This window comes from Heterocephalus glaber, unplaced genomic scaffold (assembly GCF_053883595.1).
Source record: "Heterocephalus glaber isolate CG9 unplaced genomic scaffold, H.glaber_assembly_v1.0 deba00000621, whole genome shotgun sequence".
In the NCBI taxonomy this organism is placed as follows: domain Eukaryota; kingdom Metazoa; phylum Chordata; class Mammalia; order Rodentia; family Bathyergidae; genus Heterocephalus; species Heterocephalus glaber.
The window spans coordinates 2,827,769-2,853,347 of record NW_028258153.1 but is presented as its reverse complement, the minus strand read 5'-3'; the positions used below and the strand labels follow the sequence as shown (position 1 = coordinate 2,853,347).

The following is a 25,579-nucleotide window of genomic DNA, read 5'->3' as shown; positions in this document are numbered from 1 at the left end:
AATTTCACCATGAAACAAATGTCACGAGAGTGTTTTTTTTCTATAAATGCTTCCTGCTTTTATTATCAAGACAATGCAGACATGTAACACGCCATATTGCAGCGCCTAAATTGCAGCCACAGCCACGTATCAATGGCCAATAAATTACTTCACTCATATGATAGCTACAAATATTCCATTCAAGTTCAGCTAACAAAATAGTATCAGGATATCATGCAGACAGCTGGCATAAATACACAAGGAATAATAGCATACCCCTAGCCTCTTCTGTGAGTTTCAAGCATGGAAACTTTGTCTTATTCCAAATTCCAAAAACAATGGAATAAGAAATGTTTTCATATAAAATACATTTGGGACCTTTTCTCCCCACTGAAAAGGGCACCTAACCCACCCGCAACACACTGTCATACTTCATTTTCTTAGTTACAAAACCAGATACACCGATTCCTTTTTATGTCACCTGACTAGGTGTGACCATTTCAGTGATCCCAACATTAACAAACAGCTAAATTCAAAATAATATTTTCTGATAAATGTATACTATATATTCATAATATATATATAGTAGTAAAAGGCAGAAAAACAGTTGATTCGTCTTTGGGCACTGATTTATCAGATAGTTGAAAGTCATTGATTTGTTTCACAGTATAAAATCTTAAATCAATTACCAATAGACCTTTATTTTCGGCTCCTAATTTCGAAATGCAGTTGGATCGGAGGTCTCAGAGAATGTCACTACTGACCTACAAAAGTTTCCAAATTTACATATTCAAAAATAAATTACTTTTCAAATGAAATTAAGGAAAAAGGCAAGGGCAAAGCTATAGTTTACATTCTCGTGAAAAGCTTTCAGTATCTTCCAGGTGGGGGCAACAGTAAGTCAGTTTTGAGAGAAGGGAAATCAGGCTCTTTAAACTCCCTGAGTCCAGTTACAGAAGATGAAATGACTTCCTGGCAGTAACACGGTGAATAAAGCTTGCGAGCCGCAAGCTTCCAGGAGAGGGGAGTTCTGGGCTCTGCTCCAGACACCCGGCGGTGGGCTGATCTGGGCCGTGTGCGCGCCGCCGCCTCCTCCGCGCTGCCGAGTCTGCCCGCGGCCAAGGAACGCGCACGCGCCATGCGCACCTGGCCAATCGCGCGCCGGTGCCGGGAGCTGGTAAATCAGCCCCCACAGCCACGCACACGCGGTGCCCTCGAGGTGGGTACCTCCCTCTCAGGGCTCTGGGTCTCTACCTTTCCAGGATCGCTGGGAAGCGGGACAGTATTTCTCCCCTGTTAATAATACTTCATTCATTCTTCCTTTGGGCAATGCAAGTCCATTCACAACTGCTGCGAACGGAACTGCGCGCGCACCTGCACCGTTAAGCAAACCCCAGGCTCCAGAAAACCAGCTTTCGGGAGGTTGGCGGGCGTCTGGCTCCTCTTTGCTCCTCTCTGCAAATCCTCAGACTTTGGGAAGGGGTGGCTACGCACTCTGGCCGGGGTGGGGGTGGGGTGGGTGCGGGAGGCGGAGGTCGATCTTGCAAGGTCCAGGCAAAAGGGATCGGGCCTCCTCGCCTCTTTGGTGCACCTCTCTCGCCCGGCGCGAAGGAGGTGGGGCGTGGAGCGCCCGAGGAGCCGCACGCCGAGGCTCTGCAGTGGGCGGGTGCCGACGAGGGTGTGAGTCCTGAGCGTCCCGGGCCGGGCTCGCAGGGAGGAGAAGCTCCAGCGCACAGCGCCAGAGACCCCGGTGCAAGCGCAGACCCAGCGTGCTGCCCCGCTACGTGTCGCTCCTCCGTGCGCTGCCGCTGCCGGGTGCCGCCGCCCGCGCCCTCGGGCCGCCGCTGCTCCCCGCCGAGCCCGCCGCCGCGCCCTCGGGCCGATACTTGAGCCAGCAGATGACCCAGGTGACGACGACTGAGAAGAGCGCCAGGATGCTGGCCACCGACAGGCAGATGGGCCCCACGGGCGAGGGCAAGGGTGACCCAGGCGCGGGGGCAGCGCCAGGGGGCGCCCCGCCTCCAGGGGGTCCCCCGCCGCCGCCGCCGCCGCCGCTGCCGTAGTGGTTGACGAAGATGAGGCCAGTGAACAGCAGCACCACCATGGAGAGGAAGGAGAAGACCACGCACACGCAGCCGGCGGTGAGCGCGGCGCGCTTGCAGTTCTGGCAGCTCTCGTAGGCGCCCGGGGCGCGCAGGCCGGGGCGGGAGCGGGGCCCGGGACTCGGGTCCTCGGCGGAAGGCGGCGGCGGCGGCGGCAGGGCAGGCGCGGGCGGCGGGACCGCGGCAGGCGAGGCACGGCGCGAGGACAGGGGTGGGAGGCGGTCCTGGGGCAGCGGGTCCCGCGCGGCGCGCACGGCCAGCGGGAAGGCCTCGGCGAGCTTGGTGTTGTTGGGCAGGCCGTGCACGCGGCTGTCGGGCAGCGGTGTGCGGTGGCGGCACACGGGGCACGCGATGGCTCCCGGCGGGCCGTGCCAGGGCGACGGGCGCGGCGCGCGCTCGGGCGCGGCGGCGCTGGAGGCCGCGGCGGCGGCGGCGCGGAGCTGCAGCTGGCTCAGGCACTCCTGGCAGAAGGTGTGCAGGCACGCCAGCAGCTTGGGCGCGCGCCGGTCCGCGTCGAAGTAGTTATAGCAGATTTTGCACTCGTAGTCCTCGAGCGGAGGGAGGCCGGGGGCGGTCACCGCCGTGTCCCGGGCTCTCGCGTCGCCGCCGTCCTGGGTCCCCGCCTTGGCGTCCCCGGCTCCCACCCGGCTCCCGGGGCTGCTGCTCGGGCTCTGTTCGCTGCCGCCGCTGCCGCTCGCCGGCGCTGCCATGGCATGATCCGCCCCTCATAGGGGGCAAGGTGAGGCGCCTTCCTCCCCCTGGATCGCCGCCTCTGCTCCGGACCGGGAGGAGGCGCTTCTGCCTTCCTCCCTCTGACCGCTGTCGCCTGGCAGGAGAGGCACCGCTGGCTGGGCTGGGTGGGGGCGCAGCGGCAGCCTCCTCCCCCTCCTCCTCCTCCCCCTCCTCCTCCTCCCCCTCCTCGCGTCCACCCCAACCCGCCCCCCTGCGCGGGCGCCTCGGTCCCTCCCTGTCCCCCGCGCGTCTGTCTGCCGTCCCCTTCGTCCCCCCAAGGCAGCTCTACTGGCAGCTTTGGATATCAGTTTTGTTGGACTTGGAAGTTGGGGGCGGCTGAGATGGGCGCGGGAACGCTTTCGGGGGTGCAGCTGCGTAAGGATGTAGCGTTTCGCCTGTGCGCCCCCTGCCCCCCACGGGCTGACGGTGGAAAACAGGGACCTGCCTTTTCCTGGTCTCTCTTCTACGACACCGCCCACCCCCACCCCTCCTTTTCATTCTGTTTATCCTCCTCGGTCTGGGGCTGGGTCCCCGGAGAAGGGCCCCCCCCACCCGCAGAGCTCACCGGTGATGTAATCCGGGACCCGCGCAGGGAGGGGAAGCGGCGCCCTCAGCAGCCTGGCAGCGGCGGTTCCTTCCCTTAGTAAAAGCCGTGATCTCATTTCTCCGTCCAAGGGCGAAAGCCAATAATCACCAAGCCATTTGTGCTTTGCGCTTTTATTAGCAGAGCCCAGGCAGGCCTGCAGCGCGCTTCTCGGGGTGGACACGGGGCGGGTGGCATTTTCCTCTCGCCCTTGGGAAGTAATTTTGGAGCCGAACAGTGCCTTTGCCCCTCTGATATAGAAGACCCTGAGATTTAAGGAGGCACCAAGGCAGACCCAGAGCAGGGTGTTGTCCTTTCCCCGACGCTGACCACAGCGTTTCTGCATCCGGGTCGCTATTTCATAGGTCCTCAGGTGTCCACAGCGGGGGAGCGGAGGGAAGACTGTGGAAGAGGATCACAGATTTCCAGAAGCCGCCAGCACACCACCTCCTTCAACTTTTATCATGCAAATGTACACAGCCAAAAACTGAGCAACACGCGACACGTCTTCATTTTATTAAAACTTATAGAAGCCCAGATAAGCGAGTTATAAAGAAGTGGGGCTTCTGTAACACCCCAAGCGATGTGGGAGTGGAGGGTTTGGGGAGCAGCTGAGGAGTGGAGCTCACATATTCCCGCCATTTCTCCAGGTTGGACCTGGAAACCCCCGCCCGCCCATCCAACGCCGAAGGGAAAGAGGGTAGTCCTGTAAGATCCTGGATTCCCAGGAGGTGGAAATGCTCCCTCGTTCTGTCCAGATCTCTTCAGAAGACAGCAACATGCCCCAGGGATGGCTGTGAAAAGAATAAGTGGATAGGAAGCAAGCTAAGGGACGAGCGAGGACAGAAAGAAACCAGTGAAGTACCACTGTACAGACAAGAGGTGGAGGAGTTGTAGCCATTAGGTTCCGATGGCATTTGAATATATGTGTCTGTATACGCGTGATTAGTGAAATAGTGACAGGCGATTGCTAGTTATGTGAATCCTGATAGGTGTCTTAAGTTTAAGGGAATTAAGGTGAAGCTTGTTAAACCTCTAACTCTCCATTTCCGAGATTCAAGTTTTATAGTTATGATTTGGGGTGATATTCTTTTCGTTTGGCTTAAGCATTTCATATTGTGATGGGCAGGTTGTTGGAACATCAGAAGGCTCTCCTCTGGGCTTGGATTATTGCTGTTACACAAAGCTAACTGCAATAGAAGGCTTCCTGCCCTCCTCTCTCTGTATGATTGTGAAGAGCCTGGAAACGTGGGCTTTGTGCACAGGTTTAAACTAAGCTTTTCTACTTTAAACCTCAGTTAACTCTGGGCTGACAAGAAAAATGTAAACACGGAGTCTGGAGAAGAGACGCACAGAGGCAAGAGAGTTAGGGTACATTTGCCATTCCTCCCACCACCCAGTTCCTAGGATCTGTGCCACCTCCACGCCAAAAGGTGGCTTGGTAAGAATTCTGAAGGCCTTCGTGTTTGGATATAGAATAGCATGGATTTGGGCAAAACCTTTAAGATTTTGTAGTTTCATTCTGTTAATGCATTTTCACCCCATACCAGGGTTTCTCATCCTGGGTACTATTGAACTGTGAGCTGGGTAATTTTTTTACTGTGGGAGCTGCTCTGTGCATGCCCAATATTTAGCAGTGTCCCGGGCCATTCTCTCACTTGATGCTAATAGCAGTGCTTCCCAGTTGTGACCAGCCAATGTCCCCTGGCGCCAAAATCACCCCTGACTGGGGACCATGGGGCTTAAACAAAAATCACAGATTTGGTTAAAGTGAAACCGAGACAAGAAGCATTTTCCAAGTCTTATCTAATGTGAGAAACAGCATGTCCAGCGTACTTACCTTGTGGAGACGGAAAAGTAGCTCAGTGGTAGAGCACCTGCCCGGCATGCCCAGGCCCTGTTCAATCTCTCGTACAACCATCAAAAATAAACCAATAAACAAATAAATGAATAGAGTAATTATCTTGCAGCTATAAGCATTTCTTTTATAGCTCATAGTAGTTTAGGTGCCAACGCACTCCCTTTGAAAAGGTGTAGTATGGTTTTTGTCAAGAAACGTTGCCAGAATGGGGTTAACAACACTAGAATTGACTGAGTTTGAATCATTCTTTTAAGGGCACGTGGTATCCCAGTTACTTTACATCCTGGGGCCAGCTGCTCACTTTCAGGACTTGTAAAGGTGTCATGGGAGAGGGGCTTCCATTGGCACAGTGAGGGGCCACGACATTTCTGAAGGGTCTGTGTAATGCAGCTCTGTCATCTGTCCTAATGAACTTTCAGGCCCAGTGCTCGCTGTCTTACTTGGAGAAATAAGTGTGAAGCTTGGTCCTCCATGTAGGAATTAGGGTCTCCCTGTGAAGCAAGATGTGTTGAAAGGGACCCTAAGTCGTAAAGAAAGAACTCACTGTCCCTGTCAGTGTTTGAATAGGCTTTGCAAGAATCCTGATCATGCCTTGAACATGTTGGATTTAGGGTTTGGGCAAAACCTTTGGTCTTTGCTGAACTATTTAATTCTCTATGACCTGAGTAAATGGGAGCAAGCCATCCTCTCAGGCAGTCTCTTGTCTCCATTCCCTCCATGCTTAAGCCATCGGAAACATGTTTTAGTTACAGGAAGAGCTGCCTCAGGGAGGACTTAGTGGGGGCAAGCATTCATGTACTGTGTGGGTTGACAGTCCTGCGCCCCTATCCCAGGACCACTCTTCACTCTGTGTAGTGTCAGATGCGCTGCTTGGCTTCTCTGTGCCTCAGTTACCCAAACTGCAAAGTGAAGATAAAAGCAGTGACTGCATAAGTCTGTTGTAAGGATTGAATATGCTGAATACTTAACACACAAAGTATAGTCCCTAGCCCCTGTTAACATTCATTATTATTTTTTTTGGTACCGGGGATCGAACTCCACTCCTTGCGCTTGTGCAGCAGGTGGCGAAACCACTGAGCTAAATCCCCGGCCAACATTCATTATTATTTATGGCAGGGGCTCTTAAGCCTGACCTCAGTAATCCTCACAAATACCCTCTGAGAGAGGCCCAGTGGGTTTGTGTAACCAGCCTGAAATGGCTTCACCAGTAGAAGAACGGTTCCCACCCATCTCTTCTGCTCTTTCAAAGGTAGAGACACAGGTAGCATATCAGCCCAGAAGACTGGGCAGAAGGCACAGCTATGAATGTAACCATCCATTATGGGTCTGCCAGTTGTAATAAATAAAGCTCTGCATAAAACTTGAGGACAAAGTGAGATTTCACTGGTAATATTGGATGGAGGGATAGATGTGTAGGCAGATAATGCCACTCAGAAGCAAATAGTAAATCACTCCATCAGACAGTTGACATCTTAAAATAGAAACTGGGTCGATCCAATTCAACATTTATTGAGGCCCTATTTCAGAAGACACTGGTGCTTGTCATGACACCTGGCTTGCAAGAACCAAGAATTTTTTTTTTTTTTTTTTTTTTTTTGGTACTGGGGATTGAACTCAGGTCCTTGTGCTTGCAAAGCAGACGGCGAAACCACTGAGCTAAATCCCTGGCCCCTAAGAACCAAGAATTAATAAAGAAGCCAAGAGGAGGCCGAGGAGACAAGATAACTAAATGCCCTGTGATATCTTGGGGTGGGATGAGGAAGGATGTGGAACAGAAAAGGGACATTAAGGACAAACTAAGGAAATCTGAATAAGATGTCAATTTTAGTGAATAATAAAGCATCAACAAGAATCCATTAGTTATGATAAATGTAGTATATTCCTAAGGGATATCAGGAAAACAGAAAATTAGATGTGGTGATGTGTGAACACTGGGACTCTTTGCTGGTTTTCTGAAAATCTAAAATTATTCTAAAATAAAAAGTTATTTTTTCATTGTACATATTTGTGAGGTTGTATTAGTCAGCTTTCTAGTACTGTAAGAAAATATCTGAGATGATCATCTTATAAAGAGGAAAGGTTTATTTTGGCTCACAGTTTTAGCGGTTTTAGTCCATGGTTAGCTGGTCCAGCTGCTTTTGGGCCGGTAGAACATCATGGTGCTGAGAAGCAAAAAGAGAAGGAAGAGGTGGGCATCCCCAGCCCTGGAAAAGGTTGTTTTAAAAAATGTGGATGATGTATGAGACTTGCAATTGCAAGGCTACAATAATTCCTTTGTAATCTTAGATGAAGAGCTGTGGGTATAGCTTGGTGACAGAACACTTGCCCAGCATGTGTGGGGCCCTTGATTCTAATCTAGAACTAAAAAATTTTTTTTCAATTAAATCGTATCTACTCACTGGCATTTGTATCATCACTTCAAGTAAAACTCATCAAAAAACTTTCAAGGGAACATTCCGTTTAGTATTTATTGTATTAGGGTATATTTTTATAAAATGCAAATAATAGTGATTTGTTAAAATGTCTAGAAATTATGCAACCACATTAAAGAAAATTCAGACAGGAGAATATTAAAATCTTCTGTATCTCAACATTTCAGATTAGCTGGTACCATCATTGAATTTATTCTGAAAGGCATATGTTTTATGTAGTGGTAATAATAATGTGAATACCTTGCTTCACTCTAGCGGTATTTATAAAAATGACTGTTTCTGGTGTCTATTGTGTGCCAGACAGTATTTGGGAATTGGGTATACATAACAGTGAACAAAATGCTTGTCCTCATATTATATCATTATATTCTAATGGAGGATGTGTGGCAGATATAAACAAATGGATTGGTATGTAATACAGCAGGAGATGGAAAGTGCTATGGAGGAAAATACCCCAGTACCAGAGGACAAAGCGTTGGTATGAAGTAGGCGGCTTGCTGCTCTGCAGTGGTCAGGAAAGCCCACCTAATAAAGCGACCTTTGAGCAAAGACCTGAAGGATGTGAGAGACAGAACCATGTGGTTATGTGGTCGTGAGGGCAAAGTGTTCCACACAAGGTGAGCAGCAAATGCAAAGGTACGGAGGTGGACTGTGGTCCCTGTGTACCTCAGACAAGAAGGAGGCCAACAGGGAGAGCAGAGTGAACTAGGAGAGGGGAGAGGAGACCCCAGAGGGCATTGAGCACAAACAATCATGTAGGGACTTATAGGTATTTTATTAATTTTTATTTATTTATTTTTTGGTACCAGGGATCGAACTCAGAACCTTGCACTTGCAAGGCAGGCCGCGGAACCACTGAGCTAAATCCCCAGCCCACTTATAGGTATTTTAATTTCCTTCCTTCCTTCCTTCCTTCCTTCCTTCCTTCCCTCTCTCTCTCTCATGTCTGTTTCCCTCTCTCTCCCTCTCCCTCTCTCTCTCTCTCCCTCTCTCTCCCTCCTTCCCTCTCATAGTACTAAGGATTGAACTCAAGACCCCGCACATACTAGTCCAATGCCCTAGCATTAAGCTACATCCCATTTTTGTTTTTTTAATTTTTAAAAAATTTTGAGACAGTATCTTGCTAAATTGCCCCAGCTGGTTATAAAGTTGCCATCTTCCTGCTTCAGCCTCTCAAATAGATGGGATTACAGGCTTGTGCCTCTGCATTCAGCTCCATCTTTATGATTTTTTAAATCTTAAATTAGAGTGAGAGAGAAGCCATTAGAGGGTTCGAGCGGAAAGCTACAGAGTCTAGTTTAGGTTTCAAATGGAGAGAACCACTGTAGCTTCTGTGTGAGGAACAGACAAGCAGGTAAATGTAGACACGGGTACACCAGGTAGGTGGGTCAGTTGATGAAGCGGGGTGGGGGGCCCAGTGTGGGCTGTGAGGAATGCTGGGATTGCTTGGATTCTGTAAGTCATTTGAAGGTGAATCTGAGTGAGTGAACAGATGTGGTGTCTGAAGGACAGAGTAATTTTCAAGGAAGTTTGTAAGGCTTTTGACCTGACTCCCAGAACACCAGCACATGTTTTTTTAAACAGCAATCATTAATGTAGCAAATATGTACAAGCATTTTCCGTGCATCGTATGTGTCGTCTTTATAACCAGGATCTCTTTCACATCCTGTTCAAATGTCACTGCAGGAGACTTTCCTTGACCACCCAGTCTCGGATTACAGCCCCTCCCCACTTCCTGTCCCTCCTGCCCTGCTGTATTTCATTTCATACGGACACAGTTGGCCGTGTCTGGTGCAAATTAAAATGTGGGCCTTTGTTATAAAATTAAGAATTTCAAGAAGGTTGTCAGCAGAGCATTAAAGCAATTGCGAGGCCCTTCTGGTGACAGGGCTGTCACACGGCCGAGAGGCTGGCCAAGCCCATGTGTGACACGTATTTATTTGTTTGCTGTCTCTCCCTCCACACACACGTTCCAGGCCGTGGAAGATGGGGCTTTCTGTGTTTTTGTTCCCTGCCATATCTCCAGTGCCTAGAATAGTACCTTGAACGTACACGGCACGGTAAATAGTTTTGAATAAATAAATTATTTTCATGGCTATTTGACCTTTCATGCAATTACAGCACTGGAACTTTCCTAAGCATTCATCCATTAGTGAATATTCAGGTAAAATATTTGCTACTACTGCTTACATATAAATCATGTAGCAATAAAAATTTTCATCATAAAGCTGTTTGCAGTTTTTGATTAATTTTCTAAGATTGACTGTCAGAGTAGAATTTATGTAGGCCACATCTTCCAGAAAAGTAATTTGCTAAATGTGATTGGCTAGATGACTTTACATCATATTAATTACCCTTTGACAATTTGAATTTATTCATTCATTTATTTATCACTCAGAAAAGTGCTTTTCCTGTTAGTATTCATGTATGTGAAAAAATATATTTTTTTAAAAGAAAAGGAAAATATTTTTCTTTTTCTTCAAGAATCTATTGTGTTAAAACTATTTTTTATCTATTGCTTGTTCTAATTTTGTTTCAGTGAACTATCAGTCAAAAAAAATAATTAGGTCAGTTTTATCATTCATTCAATAAATACATCCCATTTCTTCATGTTTTCATGTTTCATGAGATTTTTGATGTTTCAGTACTTTCCCACCGCTTGACTTTTCTCTGCTTAGACTGTAGTTTGGGCAGGAAAATACATGATTTCTGTGCCCCTGGGGATTATTAGAAGTTGCTTTTTAAAATTTTTCAAACATTGATCGCCGTAATGATTAGAAGTGCCCACAAAAAGAGGAGCCCAGTGACTTGTAACCCTGTGAATTTCTCACGAAGGTGATCCTGAGAGGCTTTTAGTGCCCCAGGTTTACAGCGTTCGTCAGATAGATGGAAGCTGTGGTTGGTTTTGGCGTCAGGTGGCAGTCACCTAGGGCTTTCAAGTATCTTCATGGCAAAGCTAAACAGAACCAAGTCTAAACAGGACAAGAGAGAGTGTCAAGTCTTCTGCTTTATAAAATTTTTTCTAGATAAGAAATGGATTTTCTGTGCCCTGAAGTAGCAGATCCTCACAGCAATCTTTTTTTTTTTTTTTTGGTACCGGGATCGAACTCAGGTCCTTGCGCTTGTGCAGCAGGCAGCGAAACCACTGAGCTAAATACCTGACCCTTCTATTCCCGTTTCTTGACAAGGGTGCTAATATATAGCATGAAGATCCAAACCACTGATGCAGGGCCATGGGGTAAGTTCAGGTGAAATCAAAACCTGCATTCTTTCTGGCGGCTCTAGAGAAGAATCCATTCCCTGCCCCTCCAGCTTGCAGAGATCACTGCATTCCTTGGCTCCTCCAGCCTGGTGATTCCTCCCTTTACTCTGACTTTGTCTCTCCTGTCCCCCTCACTGAGGGCTCTTGTGGTTACATGGGCCCATCTAGATAACCCAGGGTGCCTGTCCCTTCTCACCACCTGTAGGTTAATCACGCCTATGAGGTCCATTTCCAGGTATGTAGTGTAAGGCGCAGGTTCCTGGGATCGAATGTGGCCATTTCTCGAGTCCAGTCACTGTTCTGTCAGCCCCTGAGGCTCTGCAGCTTCAGCTGAGATTCGTGGCCTTCACTTAGCTGCACACAGGCTGGGGGGACCAGAATCCTCACGTCCATTTGTGGCTCATGGGGCTGTGGGAAGCTTTGCTATAAATGTATGGTAACATAGGAGTAGATTTCTCTTCACAGGAAGAAGGGAAGCACAGCCAGTCTGAGTGCTGGGTATAGTAGCACACTTGGCCGATGCCCCACCCATGTCGCCAGGTCCTTTCCAATTCAGTGTACTTGTTGACTTCAACTGTGAGCATCTGAATTTCTTCCCTTGACGATTTTTCTCCTGGAACCACAGTCTCTTTGGCTGCCTGGAATCCTTAAAGTTTCACACCCTAGGAGCAGCCCTGCATCTCTGCCAGGTGGGAGGCAACTTATTTCCAAGGTTCGTGTTCTCCCTTTGGCTTTGGAGTTTCCCCCAGCACAATGAAGCCCCAGACACAAACAGTGGTGGCTGCCTACACAGGGCACCTATTACGTCTATCTGTCTTTTCCTGCCTGTGTTCTTGACCCTTTCCTGGTGTTTCCTTGGGATCACCTCTATTTGCTTCTCCCTGTGGGAGAACACAAGTTAAGACCCAAGAAAAGCTCTGACAGGAGAGGATCAAGGACAAGGAATATCCGGATACATCTGGCAAAGCATTTCTTGTGGAACCCCTGTTGAAGTAAAGACTGGGGCAGGGGCCAGGTACTAGTAACTCATAGGTGTAGTACAGGTCATTCCAGGGCATGGAGGTTGCTGCCTCCCTTCCACAGTGCTCCCAGGGAATCCAAGCTCTTCAGAGAAGCTGCATTTGAGAAGGCCCAGGGGTGTGGAGCAATGATGAGGGCAGGGCACGTCCATGCAGAGGAGACAGACACAGTTCACTCCATCAATCAGCGTCCAGTGTCTTGATGTTGCAAAGCACCCCAGCAGGGCATGCCAACCTGTTCAAGCCCAGATACTATCCAGAGACAAAAGACGCCAAAGCGAAAGAGGGCTGCTCTCTGAGCTGGCTGGATAGTTACCCCCAAATAGGTGACTCTGAAGTGGAAAGAGAAGTGACTGAGCTGTTAGCAAAATTAAGTTTGTACTTTTGTTGTCATTTAAGAGAAATGGGGAGCTTATAAATCTGAGCATAAAATATTACACCTGTCACCAGAGAAGGTATTTTATTGCCTGTTTGACCTGTGATCCATTCGTATTGGCACCATAGGAATAACCCCAAGGAACAACAGGTTTATTAGATAGTGTGGAAGAGAAGGACTGTAAAGTCTCCAGGGTCATAAGGTGGCCTAGTGCCACTAGCCCCATGGAGGGGGCTCTACAGGAAGGAGAAATGGGAAAAGATGGCAACAGAGAGACGTCTTCTGGCTGCTTCTTTTGGGCCAGTGAACTCAGATAAGCGAGATGGAGCCTCCACAACGTTTTAGGTGGTATAAAGGAATTATTGTTGTTTTTGTTTGTTATATTAATAGCCACATAGTTATGAAAAATGCTTATTGCCGATAAGTGCATACTGAGATATTATAGGAGAAAGAGTGTAATATCTTGAATTTTCTTCCAGATTCTCCAGTAGACACGGGTTCATCATACAGTTGTCCTTTGTGATCTTTGAAAATGTTCCTATCAGTCATCAGCTTAGAGACAAGCTTACTGTTGGCATCATTCTTACAGTAAAAGTAACACTAATGATGCTTGCATTTGAAAGACCTCACTAAGCACTTTTGTGTAGAAAGACTGAGGAAATGATCTTGGGTCCAGCTTTACTTTTTCACTCTGCTCTTTCTTCTTCTCTAACTCCTTTAAGAAGTGAGGGAAACCCTAAGGTGGGTGGGGATCCCAGTTGTCCTCCTCGCTCAGGACATCAGTGATGTCGTTGTCGGTCCTACATCCCAGAGTGAGTGGATCCTGGGAGGCCAAGGGGAAAGGTAAAAGAGTATCAATGCTATTCGAGCAGAATGGAAACCCAGGGGCTTCCTTGCAGTGGATTTAAATACCTGCCTCCCTACATGGTCTGTGAAGCTTTTTGCTGCTCATAGATACTTCCAAAATTTTAAAGAGTTGCATGGTGATGTACACTTGTAACCTCAGCACTCTGGTAGGCTGAGGCAGGAAGATTGCAAGTTAGAGGCCAGCCTGGGCAACTTAGCATGACTTTGTCTATGAATAAATAAATAATAAATAAATCGCTGGAAGTGGTAACACATGCCTGTGAGAGGCTGAGGGAAGAGGATCGGAAATTCAAGCCCAACCTGGGCAACTTAACGCAATGTGAAAGCCCTGGGTTCAGTCGTCCAAGGTGGGGTGGGGGGAAGAAGGGAAAAGATCTGTGGGACTTGGCCATTTCCTTAGCTGGAAAAAAATCTCTATGCTCAGACCGACCTACCATGACGTCTGGGAGCCATTCACGGGTTAGCGCTTTAAATGCCAACCAACCCCTGGCTCAATCCTAAAACAACCTCTTCTCTTCACATCACATGGTGACCCCTTGTGTAGCGAAGAGCAGATCAGCTGGACAAGCACACAATGGACTTTTCTCAGCAAGATCTCTCTGCAGCCTAGGACCTCTACATTAAATCTGTATATTGTCACAAACCATTTCCCCCCCCTTCTAAGTCTGGTCTGTCATTAGATGTTATAAAAACACTTAATTCGGTAGAAAAGATGTGTTAAAGTTACAAAAGTGACTTTTGAGCTGTGGATCTTTTTTTTTTTTTTTAGGTACCGGGGATCGAACTAGGGTCCTTGCGCTTGAGCAGCCGGCAGTGAAACCACTGAGATAAATCCCTGGCCCCTTGGATCTTCTTTTTGAGACACGAAAGCAAGGTACAGACTTATTTAAAAAAAACAAAAACTTCTCAGATGCCATATGTAGGAGTAAATGAAGCTAGGATTGTACTTCATTTCTTACTGTTGTTTGTCCTGATGCTTCTATGCCAGGGATGAATCCCAAAATTCTGAAGTGTATCTGAGGACTGAGAAATATTAAAGACACTCAAGCTTCCAACCTAACACCGATCTCGGATACTTCGCAAAGGCCTAAAAGTAAAAGGCTTCCCAGACTGTATGGCCACCCAAGTCCTTCGTGTGTGTGATCACCAACTGAAAAATTTGAAAGGAAGGGGAGTTGTGACTGAAAGCATTTCAGACTATCATCAACTTCTTACTTTTCACTTCTCTTGTGTTATCACCATGTGTATCTATTTATAATCTCTTAGATACTCTGTCACCAACATTTGATGAATCAAAGGTAAACAGGAGAAGTACGAGAAAGTCCAGATGGAAGTGAACTCAACTTATGTTTGAGTAGCTTCAAAACCCTTACTGTTCTGTGTGTGTGTGTGTGTGTGTTTGTGTGTGTGTGTGTGTGAAAGCATACACCATCACATTTGCCATCACAGCCATTTTTAAGCATGCAGTTCAGTAATGCTAAGTATATTCATATTGTTATGAAATGGGTCTTCAGAAGTTTTTCATTTTGCAATTATGAAACTCTATATCCATTAAACAACAATTCCCTTTCTCCCCACTTTCCTCCAGCCCCTGGTCACCATCATTCTGCTTTCTGTTTCTGTGAACTTCACCGTGAATCATATAGTTTTTGCCCATTTGTAGCTGGTTTATTTTATTCAGCATAATGTCCTTAGGGTTCATCATAGTATGTGCATACCATTTTGTTTTACCCACTCACCTACTGGTGGACATTTTGAGTTGCTTCCACTTCTTTACTACTATGAATAATGCTTCTATGAATATGAGTGCTCATATTTCTTCAGGATACTGATTTCAGTTTCTTTGGCTATATATCCAGAGGTGGGATTGCTAGATCATATGGCAGTTCTAATTCTAATTTTTAAAGGAAACCCCATACAGTTTTCCAAGGTGATTGCACCATTTTAAAATCCCACTAACATTGCAGAAGTGTTCTAATTTCTCCACATCCTCATCAATATTTGTTATTTTCTTCTCTTTCTTTTTTTAATAGTAGCCATCCTACTGGCTGAGAAGTGACAGCTCATTGTGGTTTTGATTTGTGTTTTTCTAATTGGTAGTGATATAAAACACTTTTTCATATGCTTCTTAGTCATTTGCACGTCATCGTTAGAGAACTGTCTCTTCAAGGATCTTGCCCATGTTTAAATTTGGGTTATTTGATTTTTGTTGTTTTTGAGTTATAGTCCCTGGTATATCTGGATATTAACCCTTTATGTTTTCACTATGTTAAGCATATCCTTTGACTCACAAAAGCTTTTAAGTTTGATTCAGTTATCAATTTATCCATTTATCTGTTCTGTTTTTGTTGTCTGTGCTTTACTGTTGTGACCAAGAAATCATTGCTGAGGCAAATATGACTATTTCCCTCTATGTTTTCTTCTAAGAGTTTTATAGCCTTAAGTCTTGTTATAGCTTGTGTTTAGATGTCCCCTCAAAGCCCGATGCTTTCTCAGAGGTGGCTGAATCTAGAGTGTTTGACTGACTCATGGTAGGGCTAGGCCCGAGGCAACTAGGACTAAGGGCGTGAGTGCTACTGAAAAAGATAAAAGGGGCAGAAAAATGCTGTTAAAGTAACTTGTTGCTTTTGCTTTCTTCCATGGCCATGAACTGTTGCCCCTAGCCACCCTGCCTAGGAGCCAACTGATTATGGACTGAAACCTTTACAAACTGTGAGCCAAATAAACCTTTCTCCCTTTAACTTTGGGTGTCAGGAATTTTGCCTCAGCAACAAGAGAAAAGTAACTAACACAGGACTTTAATCCCTTTTGATTTAATTTTTGTATATGATGTGAGAGTCATTTAGTTTTTTCCACAACTTTGAGGAGATTGTCACTTCCTTATGGGTCTTGGTCCCTTTGTCAAATATCATTTGATTGCATCTACGGGAGTTTATTTCTGGGATCCGTTTTCTATTCCAGGGAGGCAGTTCCTCATTTTCTCCAGGTGTGGCAGGTTGCTAGGGATTGACTTAGGTGACTCTTCTCCCACTGAACTATACCCCCAGCATAGCACCACACTTTTGACTACTGTAGCTTTGTAATATGTTTTGAAATCAGAAAGCAGAATCTTTTCGTTTTGTCCTTTTTCAAGGTTGTTGTGGGTATTTGGGGTCTGTTGATTTTCCATATAAATTTTAGGATGAATTTTTTCCCATTCCTGCAAAACACACCGTGAGGGTTTTCATAGGGATTGTACTAACAGTCTGTTCTTTAGTAGAGAATCATTTAAAAAAATAGTGAAATCTACAGGCAGCAGACAAAAACTTGACACCAAGATTATATCATTTTTCTCAACCTCTTTTTAAAAATTAAACTATCATAGCAAAAAATTATGCAAGTCAACACATTTGTCTCAACATATCTTTTTCTCAGATCTATGCAGATAATATAAATGGATCCCAGTAGAAAAGAATGAAAGAACAATTTATTCCTTTGACCACTGTGGTCAATAATAATAACAAGTATTACCAGACTATCATACAATCTGCTTAGTTTTTATATTATACAAACCATTTATACTCATTTACATCTCATTTTGTTGTAGTCCAAAGCACTATTTACCAAAGTTATGGTCCCTGAAATACTAATTCCTGGAAAAAGGATTAAATAATTTGGAAAGCATTTCAAACCACACTCCATAGAGTCTGAACTCACAGATTGATTTAGTAAAGGCTCTGAGAAGTGCCATAGGAGACATGCAAAGAAATCAATCCAGCGTTGTACAAGCCAGTGTATAGCAGGGACATTTACCGTCACATTTTTTGGTAAATCTACTAATGAATCTAAGGAATGACTTTAGGCTTGGAGCAGAGAATTTTATTTTTATTTATTTATTTTTTGAGCAGAGAATTTTAAATGAACAGTATTTTTAGATGCTGGATTGTAAATATTGAGATTGTTCAAAGTGGTGCAGAAAATAAGATGGAACTAATTTCTCCCTTTTCCCCCTATTATAAAGGGCCAAAGCTGGGAGCAAGACGTGGCCTGCACGGAAACCTGGGTATGTTTGTAATAAAGAAACTGGGTGATTTTTTCCAGATGCTGTTTGCGTCATCTGCGTGGAGCCATGTGCTGTCCTGCTTGTGGCAAGGCCCTTGCTGGAAAGGAGCAAACAGAGCCTGAGGTGCATTGAATCGAGCCACACGGCCTCTGCTCGATGGGTCTGCTTTATTGACCCTTCATGTGCTGATTTTATAACATTTCCTAGAGATGAAAATAAGAGATAAATCACCTTGCATCTAGCCTGGTTAATCCTAATTGCTTGTTTATATGTTTTTCTCCCTGAACGTGATATATCCTCCTTCCTAATTTCTCTTATTTTTTAAAGAATGGCTTCTTCTGAAACATCAAGAGTTCCAAAACCTTGAAACAATGTATTATTTATCTTTCTGGCCACATGGATTCCTTCAGAGTCATTACAATCCATCAACTGTGCATTTGCTGACTTAATCATGAGCAGATTTGGTTTTCAGGAGACTGAGGCAGCCGTAAAGGACAAATCCATTAGGGTCTCTGACATCCATTATGTGAGTGGAAAGGCGAGATACTGTCTGCAACCCAGGCAGGCCTGTGGCCTTGCAGCTTGTTCAGTGCTAGAGCCCTTTTTAAGAAAACTAATTTAGATTACTAAGTGAAAAATTAAATATTCATCTAGAATGATAAAATAAACTGCCACCACAACAAAGCATTTAAAAGTTGGCAAGTTTTTGAAATATCTCAAAGTCCAGAAAAAAATATTTTTATTAATTAGCTACCTGATAATACTCTCAGTAAAATTATATGCACCCATACTATTTGATTACCTGTTTGTGCAACTGTGATTTTTGTCATACTTGATGTAGAGATCCTGGAAAGAGAAATCAATCTTTCCTCCCCTGTAGTGGATCAAATAATGTTGCTTCTTATTTCTAGTGTGGAAGTTTCTTTTGTCCAGACTTGTTGTTGGAACCACCACGTACTTTTTTAGGATTGTTATGTCTTTTAGGAAAACTTGTCTCAGTGTCTTTCATATATGAGCTGGAAGATATCAAGGCTTTTCAGGGAGTTGTCTGATGACAACTTGACTTTTGTTTTTAAATTTCTAGGTATTGAACCCAATGGGCTTCTACCACTGAGCTGTATCCCCAGTCCTTTCTTTTTATTTATTTTTTATTTTGAGACAAGTTCTCACTAAATTACCCAGGCTATCCTCAAGTGCAACCCTCTTGCCTCAACCTCCTGAGTACCTGGGATTACAAGCATGCATCAGGGCTCCCATCTGCTGGGAGCAATCTTAAATACTTTGAATCAGCAGTACTCACTGGACACCTTATCTTGCTTGTCCCTAGTGTTATCACCTATTATGAGGGTAATACTGAACCTGGCTCTTTGATTTCACAAGGTTGTGTGCACAGATACAGCGGTGGTAGGACTCTTACTGGAAATCGTTCTTGTGCAAGGACAGCTGGTAGGAACTAAACTATAAAGAAGAGGCTGTGCAGACAGTGAGTCCCACATGTATTTCACTAAACCCAAACTGTATCATCATCAGCTTCCTTACTCATGGCTCAGAACTGCCCATGGCTGCTGCCACCCAACGCCAGAGGAAATAAGACTGAGGAAGTTGAAGTGGACGAGACGAGGTTTCAAGCATTTGCAGTTAAAATATCCTATTTCTATAAACATTACGAGAACAGATGGCCATGGAAACACAAGTTCAAGTAAGGGGCCTTGAAACTTAAGCTTCATTAGTTTCATGGTAAATCCACTTCTAGTTTAAATTCGAATTTTCTTCCACCAGACATGCTGTTGTTTCTTTTGGAAGGATGTAGGTTTGCACCTTGAACTGAAGGGCCAGATCTGTAGAAAATACAAAGCAAATGGATAGGAGACTCTATCTCAGCTGGCCAATTTATTAAATCTAATAAAACAATTACTTAGCATTATGTGGATCAGTGACTCTTAAATCTGCCAGTGGGTAAAAGCACTATACGTAGCTTTTAAAAATACACATTCCAGCTGAGCACGATGGCACATGCCTGGAATCCCAGCACTAGGGGAGGCTGAGGCAGAAGGGTGGCAAGTTCCTGGCCAGCCTGGGAAACTTAGAGAAACCCTGTCCAAAACAAAACAAACAAACAAACAGGGCTGGGGATGTAGCTCAATGCAAAGGCCTTGTATTTAATCCCTAGTACCACACACAAAACATTTTTTTTTCCCTTGGCTGTGAACCCAGAAATTTTGATTCTGTAAGGCCCAAGGTGAAGCCCTGAAATTGCCAATGTTATAGTTTCCTGCTTGATTCTGATTCAGCCAGGATGGAGAACTATTCATGTAGACAAAACATTGAGACGAAATGTCTGGGGCCACTACAGCCCTGCAGGGTAGAATAAAGGGAGAACCTGAGATTTTGACTCAGCATAAATAAGGAGAAAAAGTGAATTTCCCTCCACATTGACTAGATTGGAACTGAGTAAGAAGATTGTGAGGAGGATTTGTATTATTGCAACCTTTTTGGGACAAAAGTAGAGAAGCCCTTTTCAGATTAGTTTAGGCACAGAAAACAGCTTACTGGCTCCTGTGGCTAAAATGTCTATTTCGGGGATGACTGAATCAAGGCTTGAAATAGCCAGACACTGAACATTTCCCATGGGGAGAAGGCTCCTTTCAATAATTTTGGACAGAGCAGTGGAGTAGAGTTTTATTGAGCCAGCTGGGCCAAGTGTCCATTTCTAACCCAATCCCTGTCTAGATTGGCTGCTTGGCCACATGCTGACCTCTAGCACACAGGAGGAGGAGCCTCATCAAGCTACATGATTTAAGAAAGCACAGTAGCTCCCCTAAAAGAAATCGGGTTTGGAGACAGAAACAACTGATGACTCAGTGTTAGGTTCAATGATCTTTGGAGCCACTTTTTTTTTTTTTTTTGAGACAGGGTCTCACTATGTAATTCACACTGGGTTTGAACTCACTAGATAGCCCAGCCTTGCCTCAAACTTGCAGTGATCCCCCTGCCTCAGCTCCCAAGTGAGATCATAGGTGTGAGCCACCACACCCAGATCTTTGGAGGCACTTCTAAGTGAGGGTGAACTAATTTGCTTTGTTTTCACTGAATTCTCTGACTTGCCCGCCCTCTGGGGTCTTACATCTCTGAGGCCTTGCTTCATTCAGAATGCCAAGCCATGGAGAGGGGTGCTGTGCAACTTGTCTAGTGATCTACAGCTTTGTACTTTCTGTTTAGGGGAAGGTTCTCCAAGCAGTGTCCAAAGCTTCATGCCTGAGGCAATCTAACAGTCCCAAATCAGCCCAAAGTGTGATTGGGGAAAGGCCCTAAAGCTGGTGTGCATGGACTGCGGACTGCCCGGGAGCCTGCATGCTGGTATCTCTGGGTCAGCTGGAGCTACAGTGATCTCCTGAGATAAGTTGAGAAAGAGATGCAAGGTAGTTGTTTGTGGTTTATCATCTGTGGGGAAAACTGAGATTCCAGAGCAGCTCCTTCATGGAGATCATACTACTGGAATGGCAGTATGAGACAATGGAAGGCATGTGTATTTCCATGGAAATGGATCAGGGAGTAGAGGAACTATTCCATCTTTCTGACACCAGAGGGCTGCAAGAAGGCATTGAGCTGCCAAAGCATTATTTTCTGTTTGTTGACGGCTTTGTTCTCGGGTACAGTATGGATGAACCTTGAATCCTTTCAAAGAGTGGAGCTTCTGAGGAAGAAATTGATAAATTCAAAGACAAAAAAAGAGGTTGCAGTTGTGTTAGGAAACAAAATGGACCTTTCTGAGCAGAGACAGGTGGATGCTGCAGTGGCCAGCAGTGGGCAAAAAGTGTGAAGGCAAGACAATAGGAGGAAACTGTTACAGATCGGAAAACTCTGATCCAGCTGTTTGTTTCATTAGCCATAAACTTTGCCAACCCTGGAGCAAATCAAGCTTTCTTTTGCCTCGGAGGAAAAACAAAGGGAACTCTGGCTCTGAGAACTTAAAATCAGGAATTCCACAATTGTTTGTTGAATCATGATTGCGGGTGAGTGTGAATACTGAGTAAGCTTAGCATTTAAAGTACGCCATTTGTATCAACCTTTGGTCTTTAAGAAAATCCTGAGTAATTTAATGCACTCTAGGTTATAATTAAATTATTAAATTATTGGTCTGTTTATTACTGCTTGATATGAAATATATCCTCATTCTCTTTTGGAGCCTGTCCCTAAAATCAGTACCTGTTATTTGTGTTGTACTTGCCAAAATAGTAAAATAAAGTTTGAATACTATGTAAAAAACCAAAACAAACCCCAAACAAACAAACAAATCAGCCCAAAGTCAATCAAGTGAGGCTGGGTAGAGAGGTGGAGTCAAGAGCCAAAGCCAAAGGATGCAGAACCAACAGGAGTTAACAAGGTGTCCTGAGCGTGTGGAGGGCTGTGGATGCTCAAGTCTTTGAGCCCAAGCTGGGAAAGCTGAAATCACTTGCAAAGCCATTTCTCCCAAAGGCTGTGGGGACAGCCCAGCTAGCTGCGTGCTCAGTGTACCACACATGTTCTCCATAATCAGACAGACTTCATAGTACATGGTTTTTGTATTTCCATATCACAGATGAGTGGTCTAAGAAGCCCAAAAATGGGCCACCCAAATCCCCCTTCAAGGGAAGGCTCGCTCCTGAGCTGCGGGGAAGGCCGGTTGGTGGCGTCTGTCGGTCCAGTGTGGACCAAGTTTTACAGACATATTTGCTCCAGGGCTCCCTTCCAGTCCGGGTGTCCTGGGCGCCTGTTTTGCAGTTCATATTTTCCCTCTGACCAATTCTGCCTCTTCTTCCAGCTTCCTTTCACAGCACCTTGTACCTCAGACTTTGTTTCAGCATCTGGTTCCAGAAAACCCAACCTGTGGTAAGTATCATTAGCACATATTATAATTGTACTATTAAAAGTAAAAAGAGGCATTAAAGCCTTCAAACTGTTGTTCAATCAGTGAAAAAAATATCTTTCCAGGTCCTTCTTTTTTCTCTCTAAAGAAATGCAGATCCCCCTCATTCATTTCTTATTGCCACCTCTGAAGACTCAAAGTAGGAAAGTTTTTAATTTACCAAATTTTGAGAGCTGTGTAAATTCACAAGAAGTTGTTCTGAGAAAAGATCTAGTTTAATCAAGTACCTGGGTAATAATCACTGTTTTAAATTTTAAAATATTTAAATTTTTGTTAGTATATATTTGCAATACATAACAAATACATTTATCATGGGGAATTGGTACACATACATGTTGCATTCTGATCCCATTTACTTTCCTTTTGTTATAGATAGGTAAGTTAATTAGATATCTTGATGGCAGGTAGACAGGGCCTCCCCTAAAGCTCCAGCCCTCCAGGAGCCAACATAGCAAGGAACCAACATGGAGAACAATTGAGGCACATTCACTGGTTACCATTATAAAAAGGAAAAGAAGTACTACTTCCCCTAGAGATAGATAGCAGTGATCGATATTCTAAGTGGGAAATTCCTTGTATGTGACTTGTCTTCCCATTTGATCCCCATTTAATCAATATTACCTGGGTGACTGTACTTGCAATATTATTGGTTGGTCATGGTTTTGTCCCACCTCATGCCCACCTTGTACATTTCCATTGGGTCTTATAGTTTTGTCCCACTCTGTACCCGCCTCACCACATGGCTTTGCTGTATAAAACATCTTTGAAAAGTGGGCTGAGTGGGCAACTCACTTTCTGATCCCCTTTCTGTCTCTCTTAGGCAGAAGCTTTCTTTCTCTCAATAAATTTTTCCTACTCTTAACCTCCGTTGTTCCTAGAATTCATTCTTTGATTTTAGAGAGCACGAACTTGCATTTTGGATATCTAGCGGGTTTGGAAGTTACATCTCTTCCCCCCTATATCACTTTCTCCACTTCTCCTTCCTCTCTCCCCACCCCCTGACCTCCTTCCTATCTTGAAAAAGTCTTATCTCCCTGTTCCCTGTCATGTATCTTTTATTTTGCTCTTTTAATTATTTATACTTTGGGTTTCTCATATAAGAGAAACCCATGTGATATTTAACCTTCTGATTTTGATTTATTTCACTTAGCATTATGGACTCAAGGTACATCTATTTTCCCACAAATGACCTAAGTCTGTCCTTCTTTATGGCTAAGAAATATGTGTGTGTGTGTGTGTGTGTGTGTGTGTATGTGTGAGTGTGGTGAGTGTGGGCTTTTTTTCTTTTTCTTTCTTTCTTTTTTTTTTTTTTTTTGGTACCAGGGATTGATCTTGGGTCCTTGCACTTGCGCAGCAGGTAGAGAAACCACTGAGCTAAATCCCCAGCCCCCTGAGTGTGTTTTATTATATATGTAATGTATATCATTTTTCATTATCCATTCATCTGTTGATGGACATATCAGCCACTCCCAAGATTAACTATTGTGAATCTGCTACTATAAACATAGATATGCATGTATCACTGTGATATTATGTCTTTAATTCTCTTGGAAAGATAGCCAGAAAAACCAGAACTCTGTCAAGTGGAATTTCTACTTTTAGTTTTTTGAGAAATCTCCATACTGGTTTCCATAGCAACTATACTAGTTTACATTCCCACCAACAATGTACAAGGGCTTCTTTTTCCCCACAACCTCACCAGCATTTGTTGTTTTTTGAGTTTGTGATGATGGCCATTCTTTCTTGAATAAGGTGAAATATCAGTATTGTTTTGATTTGCATTTCTCTCGTCACCAAAGATGCTGAACATTTTTTCATGTACCTGTGGACCATTTGTACTTCTTCTGAGAAGTGTCCATTCATTTCAATTACCCATATTTTGACTGGGTCTTTTGTTGTGGGGGGTTAATTTTTTGCCATCTTTGTATAGTCTAGATAGTAGTCCTCTGCCTGAGGAGTAGCTGACAAATTTTAATTCATTCTGTAGGTTGTCTCTTCACTCTGTTGTTTATTTCCTTTCCTGTGCAGAAGCTTTTTAATTTGATATAATCCCATTGTTGATTTCAGGTGTTATTGCTTGTGCAATTGGGGTTCTGTTCAAAAGTCTCTGCCTATTCCTATGTCTTCAAGAGTTTTACCTACTTTATCTTCCAGCAGATTCAGTGTTTCTGTTTTTATATCTAGGTCTTTGATCCATCTTGATTTGATTATAGTACAGGGTGCGTGATATTGGTCTACATTCTAAATCATAACTTTAAAAATTAAAATAAAATTAAACTCAACACGATCTTCTAAAAACACAGTATTATTTTTCAGTAATAAAGAACATGACTATCTCAAAACTTATCTGCACAATCAATTTAAATCTCAGTTTCATTTCATTATAGCTGTGGAAAATAACCAATTAGTAGAGGCCATTTAGTAGTTTTTAGAGTCTCTGTTAATTTATTTTCTGTAACTGAGGTAGAACGTCATAACTCAGACCTTCAAAATTTTGTTACTCTTTTAGTCTAAGTAATGAATGGCATAGTTGAAAATTTTAAATAACTCATAAAAAGTAATAGTGAGAAAGAACCAGCTGCCACATCACCATTTGTTACATACAGCCATTTGTTAATCATTCATATTCTTAAGTTCCATGGTGGTTACCTAACATAACTCTAAATTATATTCTTGACATCACTATGTCTTGATCCACCTGCTTTAAATATTAAATATTGATATTTTTCTATGATAGCTAAGAGTTCAGCTTCCACATTGTTCCACTCTATACTTTGTATTGCTATTTTTAGTTTCTGTTTAAATAATACACTAAAAACTACTTCTTATTCCATTGGCTCGCAAAAGTTTCTTTTGTTCATTCATCCTCTACAATGAAGATATTAGAAGCTTTAATCTTTTTTCCCTCCCTGACTTCTTGATCTTTATTAGTTATTCTCTGACCTTTGTATTTTCAGTGTTGATAAATTTGAACTATAGAGATACCTGGATACCCATGTATATCATGGCACAATTTATAACATACAAGTTATGGAATCAGTTTAGGTGCTTGTCAGTGAAAGAATGGATACAGAAAATGCGGTACGTATATATAATGGAGTATTAGCCATAAAGAAGAATGAAATCATATCCTTTTCAGGAAAATGAACAAAACTAGAGACCATCATGTTAAGCAAAGTAAGTCAAACTCAGAAAGACAAGTATTGCATGTTTTCCCTAACATGTGGAATCTAAAAAAGATGACGTGAAAGTAGAAGGGAGACTATTAGACTAGAGAAATGGGATCAGGGAGGAGAAGCTAATAGAAGTGATGGATATGGTCGAAGTATGTTATACGCATATATAAAATGCCACAGTAATATCCAATAAAATGAGAGAAAGTATCAACTTCTATTGGTTGCTGCATTTCAGAAATATA

The 25,579-nt window shown here is 43.9% G+C and overlaps 1 protein-coding gene and 1 pseudogene across 2 annotated transcripts; one reads left to right on the top strand and one right to left on the bottom strand.

The window, feature by feature from the left end:
- Positions 1 to 1,759: 1,759 nt before the first annotated feature.
- On the bottom strand, positions 1,760 to 3,810 carry Rnf228 (ring finger protein 228). The gene is made up of 2 exons (XM_087205993.1): positions 3,379 to 3,810; positions 1,760 to 2,907 (listed from the first exon to the last, which is right to left on the bottom strand). The coding sequence occupies exon 2, from the start codon at positions 2,789 to 2,791 to the stop codon at positions 1,760 to 1,762; it is 1,032 nt and encodes a 343-aa protein (XP_087062119.1). The 5' UTR covers positions 2,792 to 2,907; positions 3,379 to 3,810.
- On the top strand, positions 2,027 to 25,102 carry LOC101725631 (NF-kappa-B inhibitor-interacting Ras-like protein 1 pseudogene; annotated as a pseudogene). Its single transcript, XR_015449136.1, has 4 exons — positions 2,027 to 2,120; positions 13,983 to 14,087; positions 14,202 to 21,268; positions 22,057 to 25,102. The product of XR_015449136.1 is annotated as an NF-kappa-B inhibitor-interacting Ras-like protein 1 pseudogene (transcript).
- Positions 25,103 to 25,579: the final 477 nt, after the last annotated feature.

Coding starts and splice junctions, on each gene's coding strand:
- Rnf228 (XM_087205993.1), bottom strand. CDS start 2,791: ATGGCAGCGCCGGCGAGCGGCAGCGGCGGCAGCGAACAGAGCCCGAGC.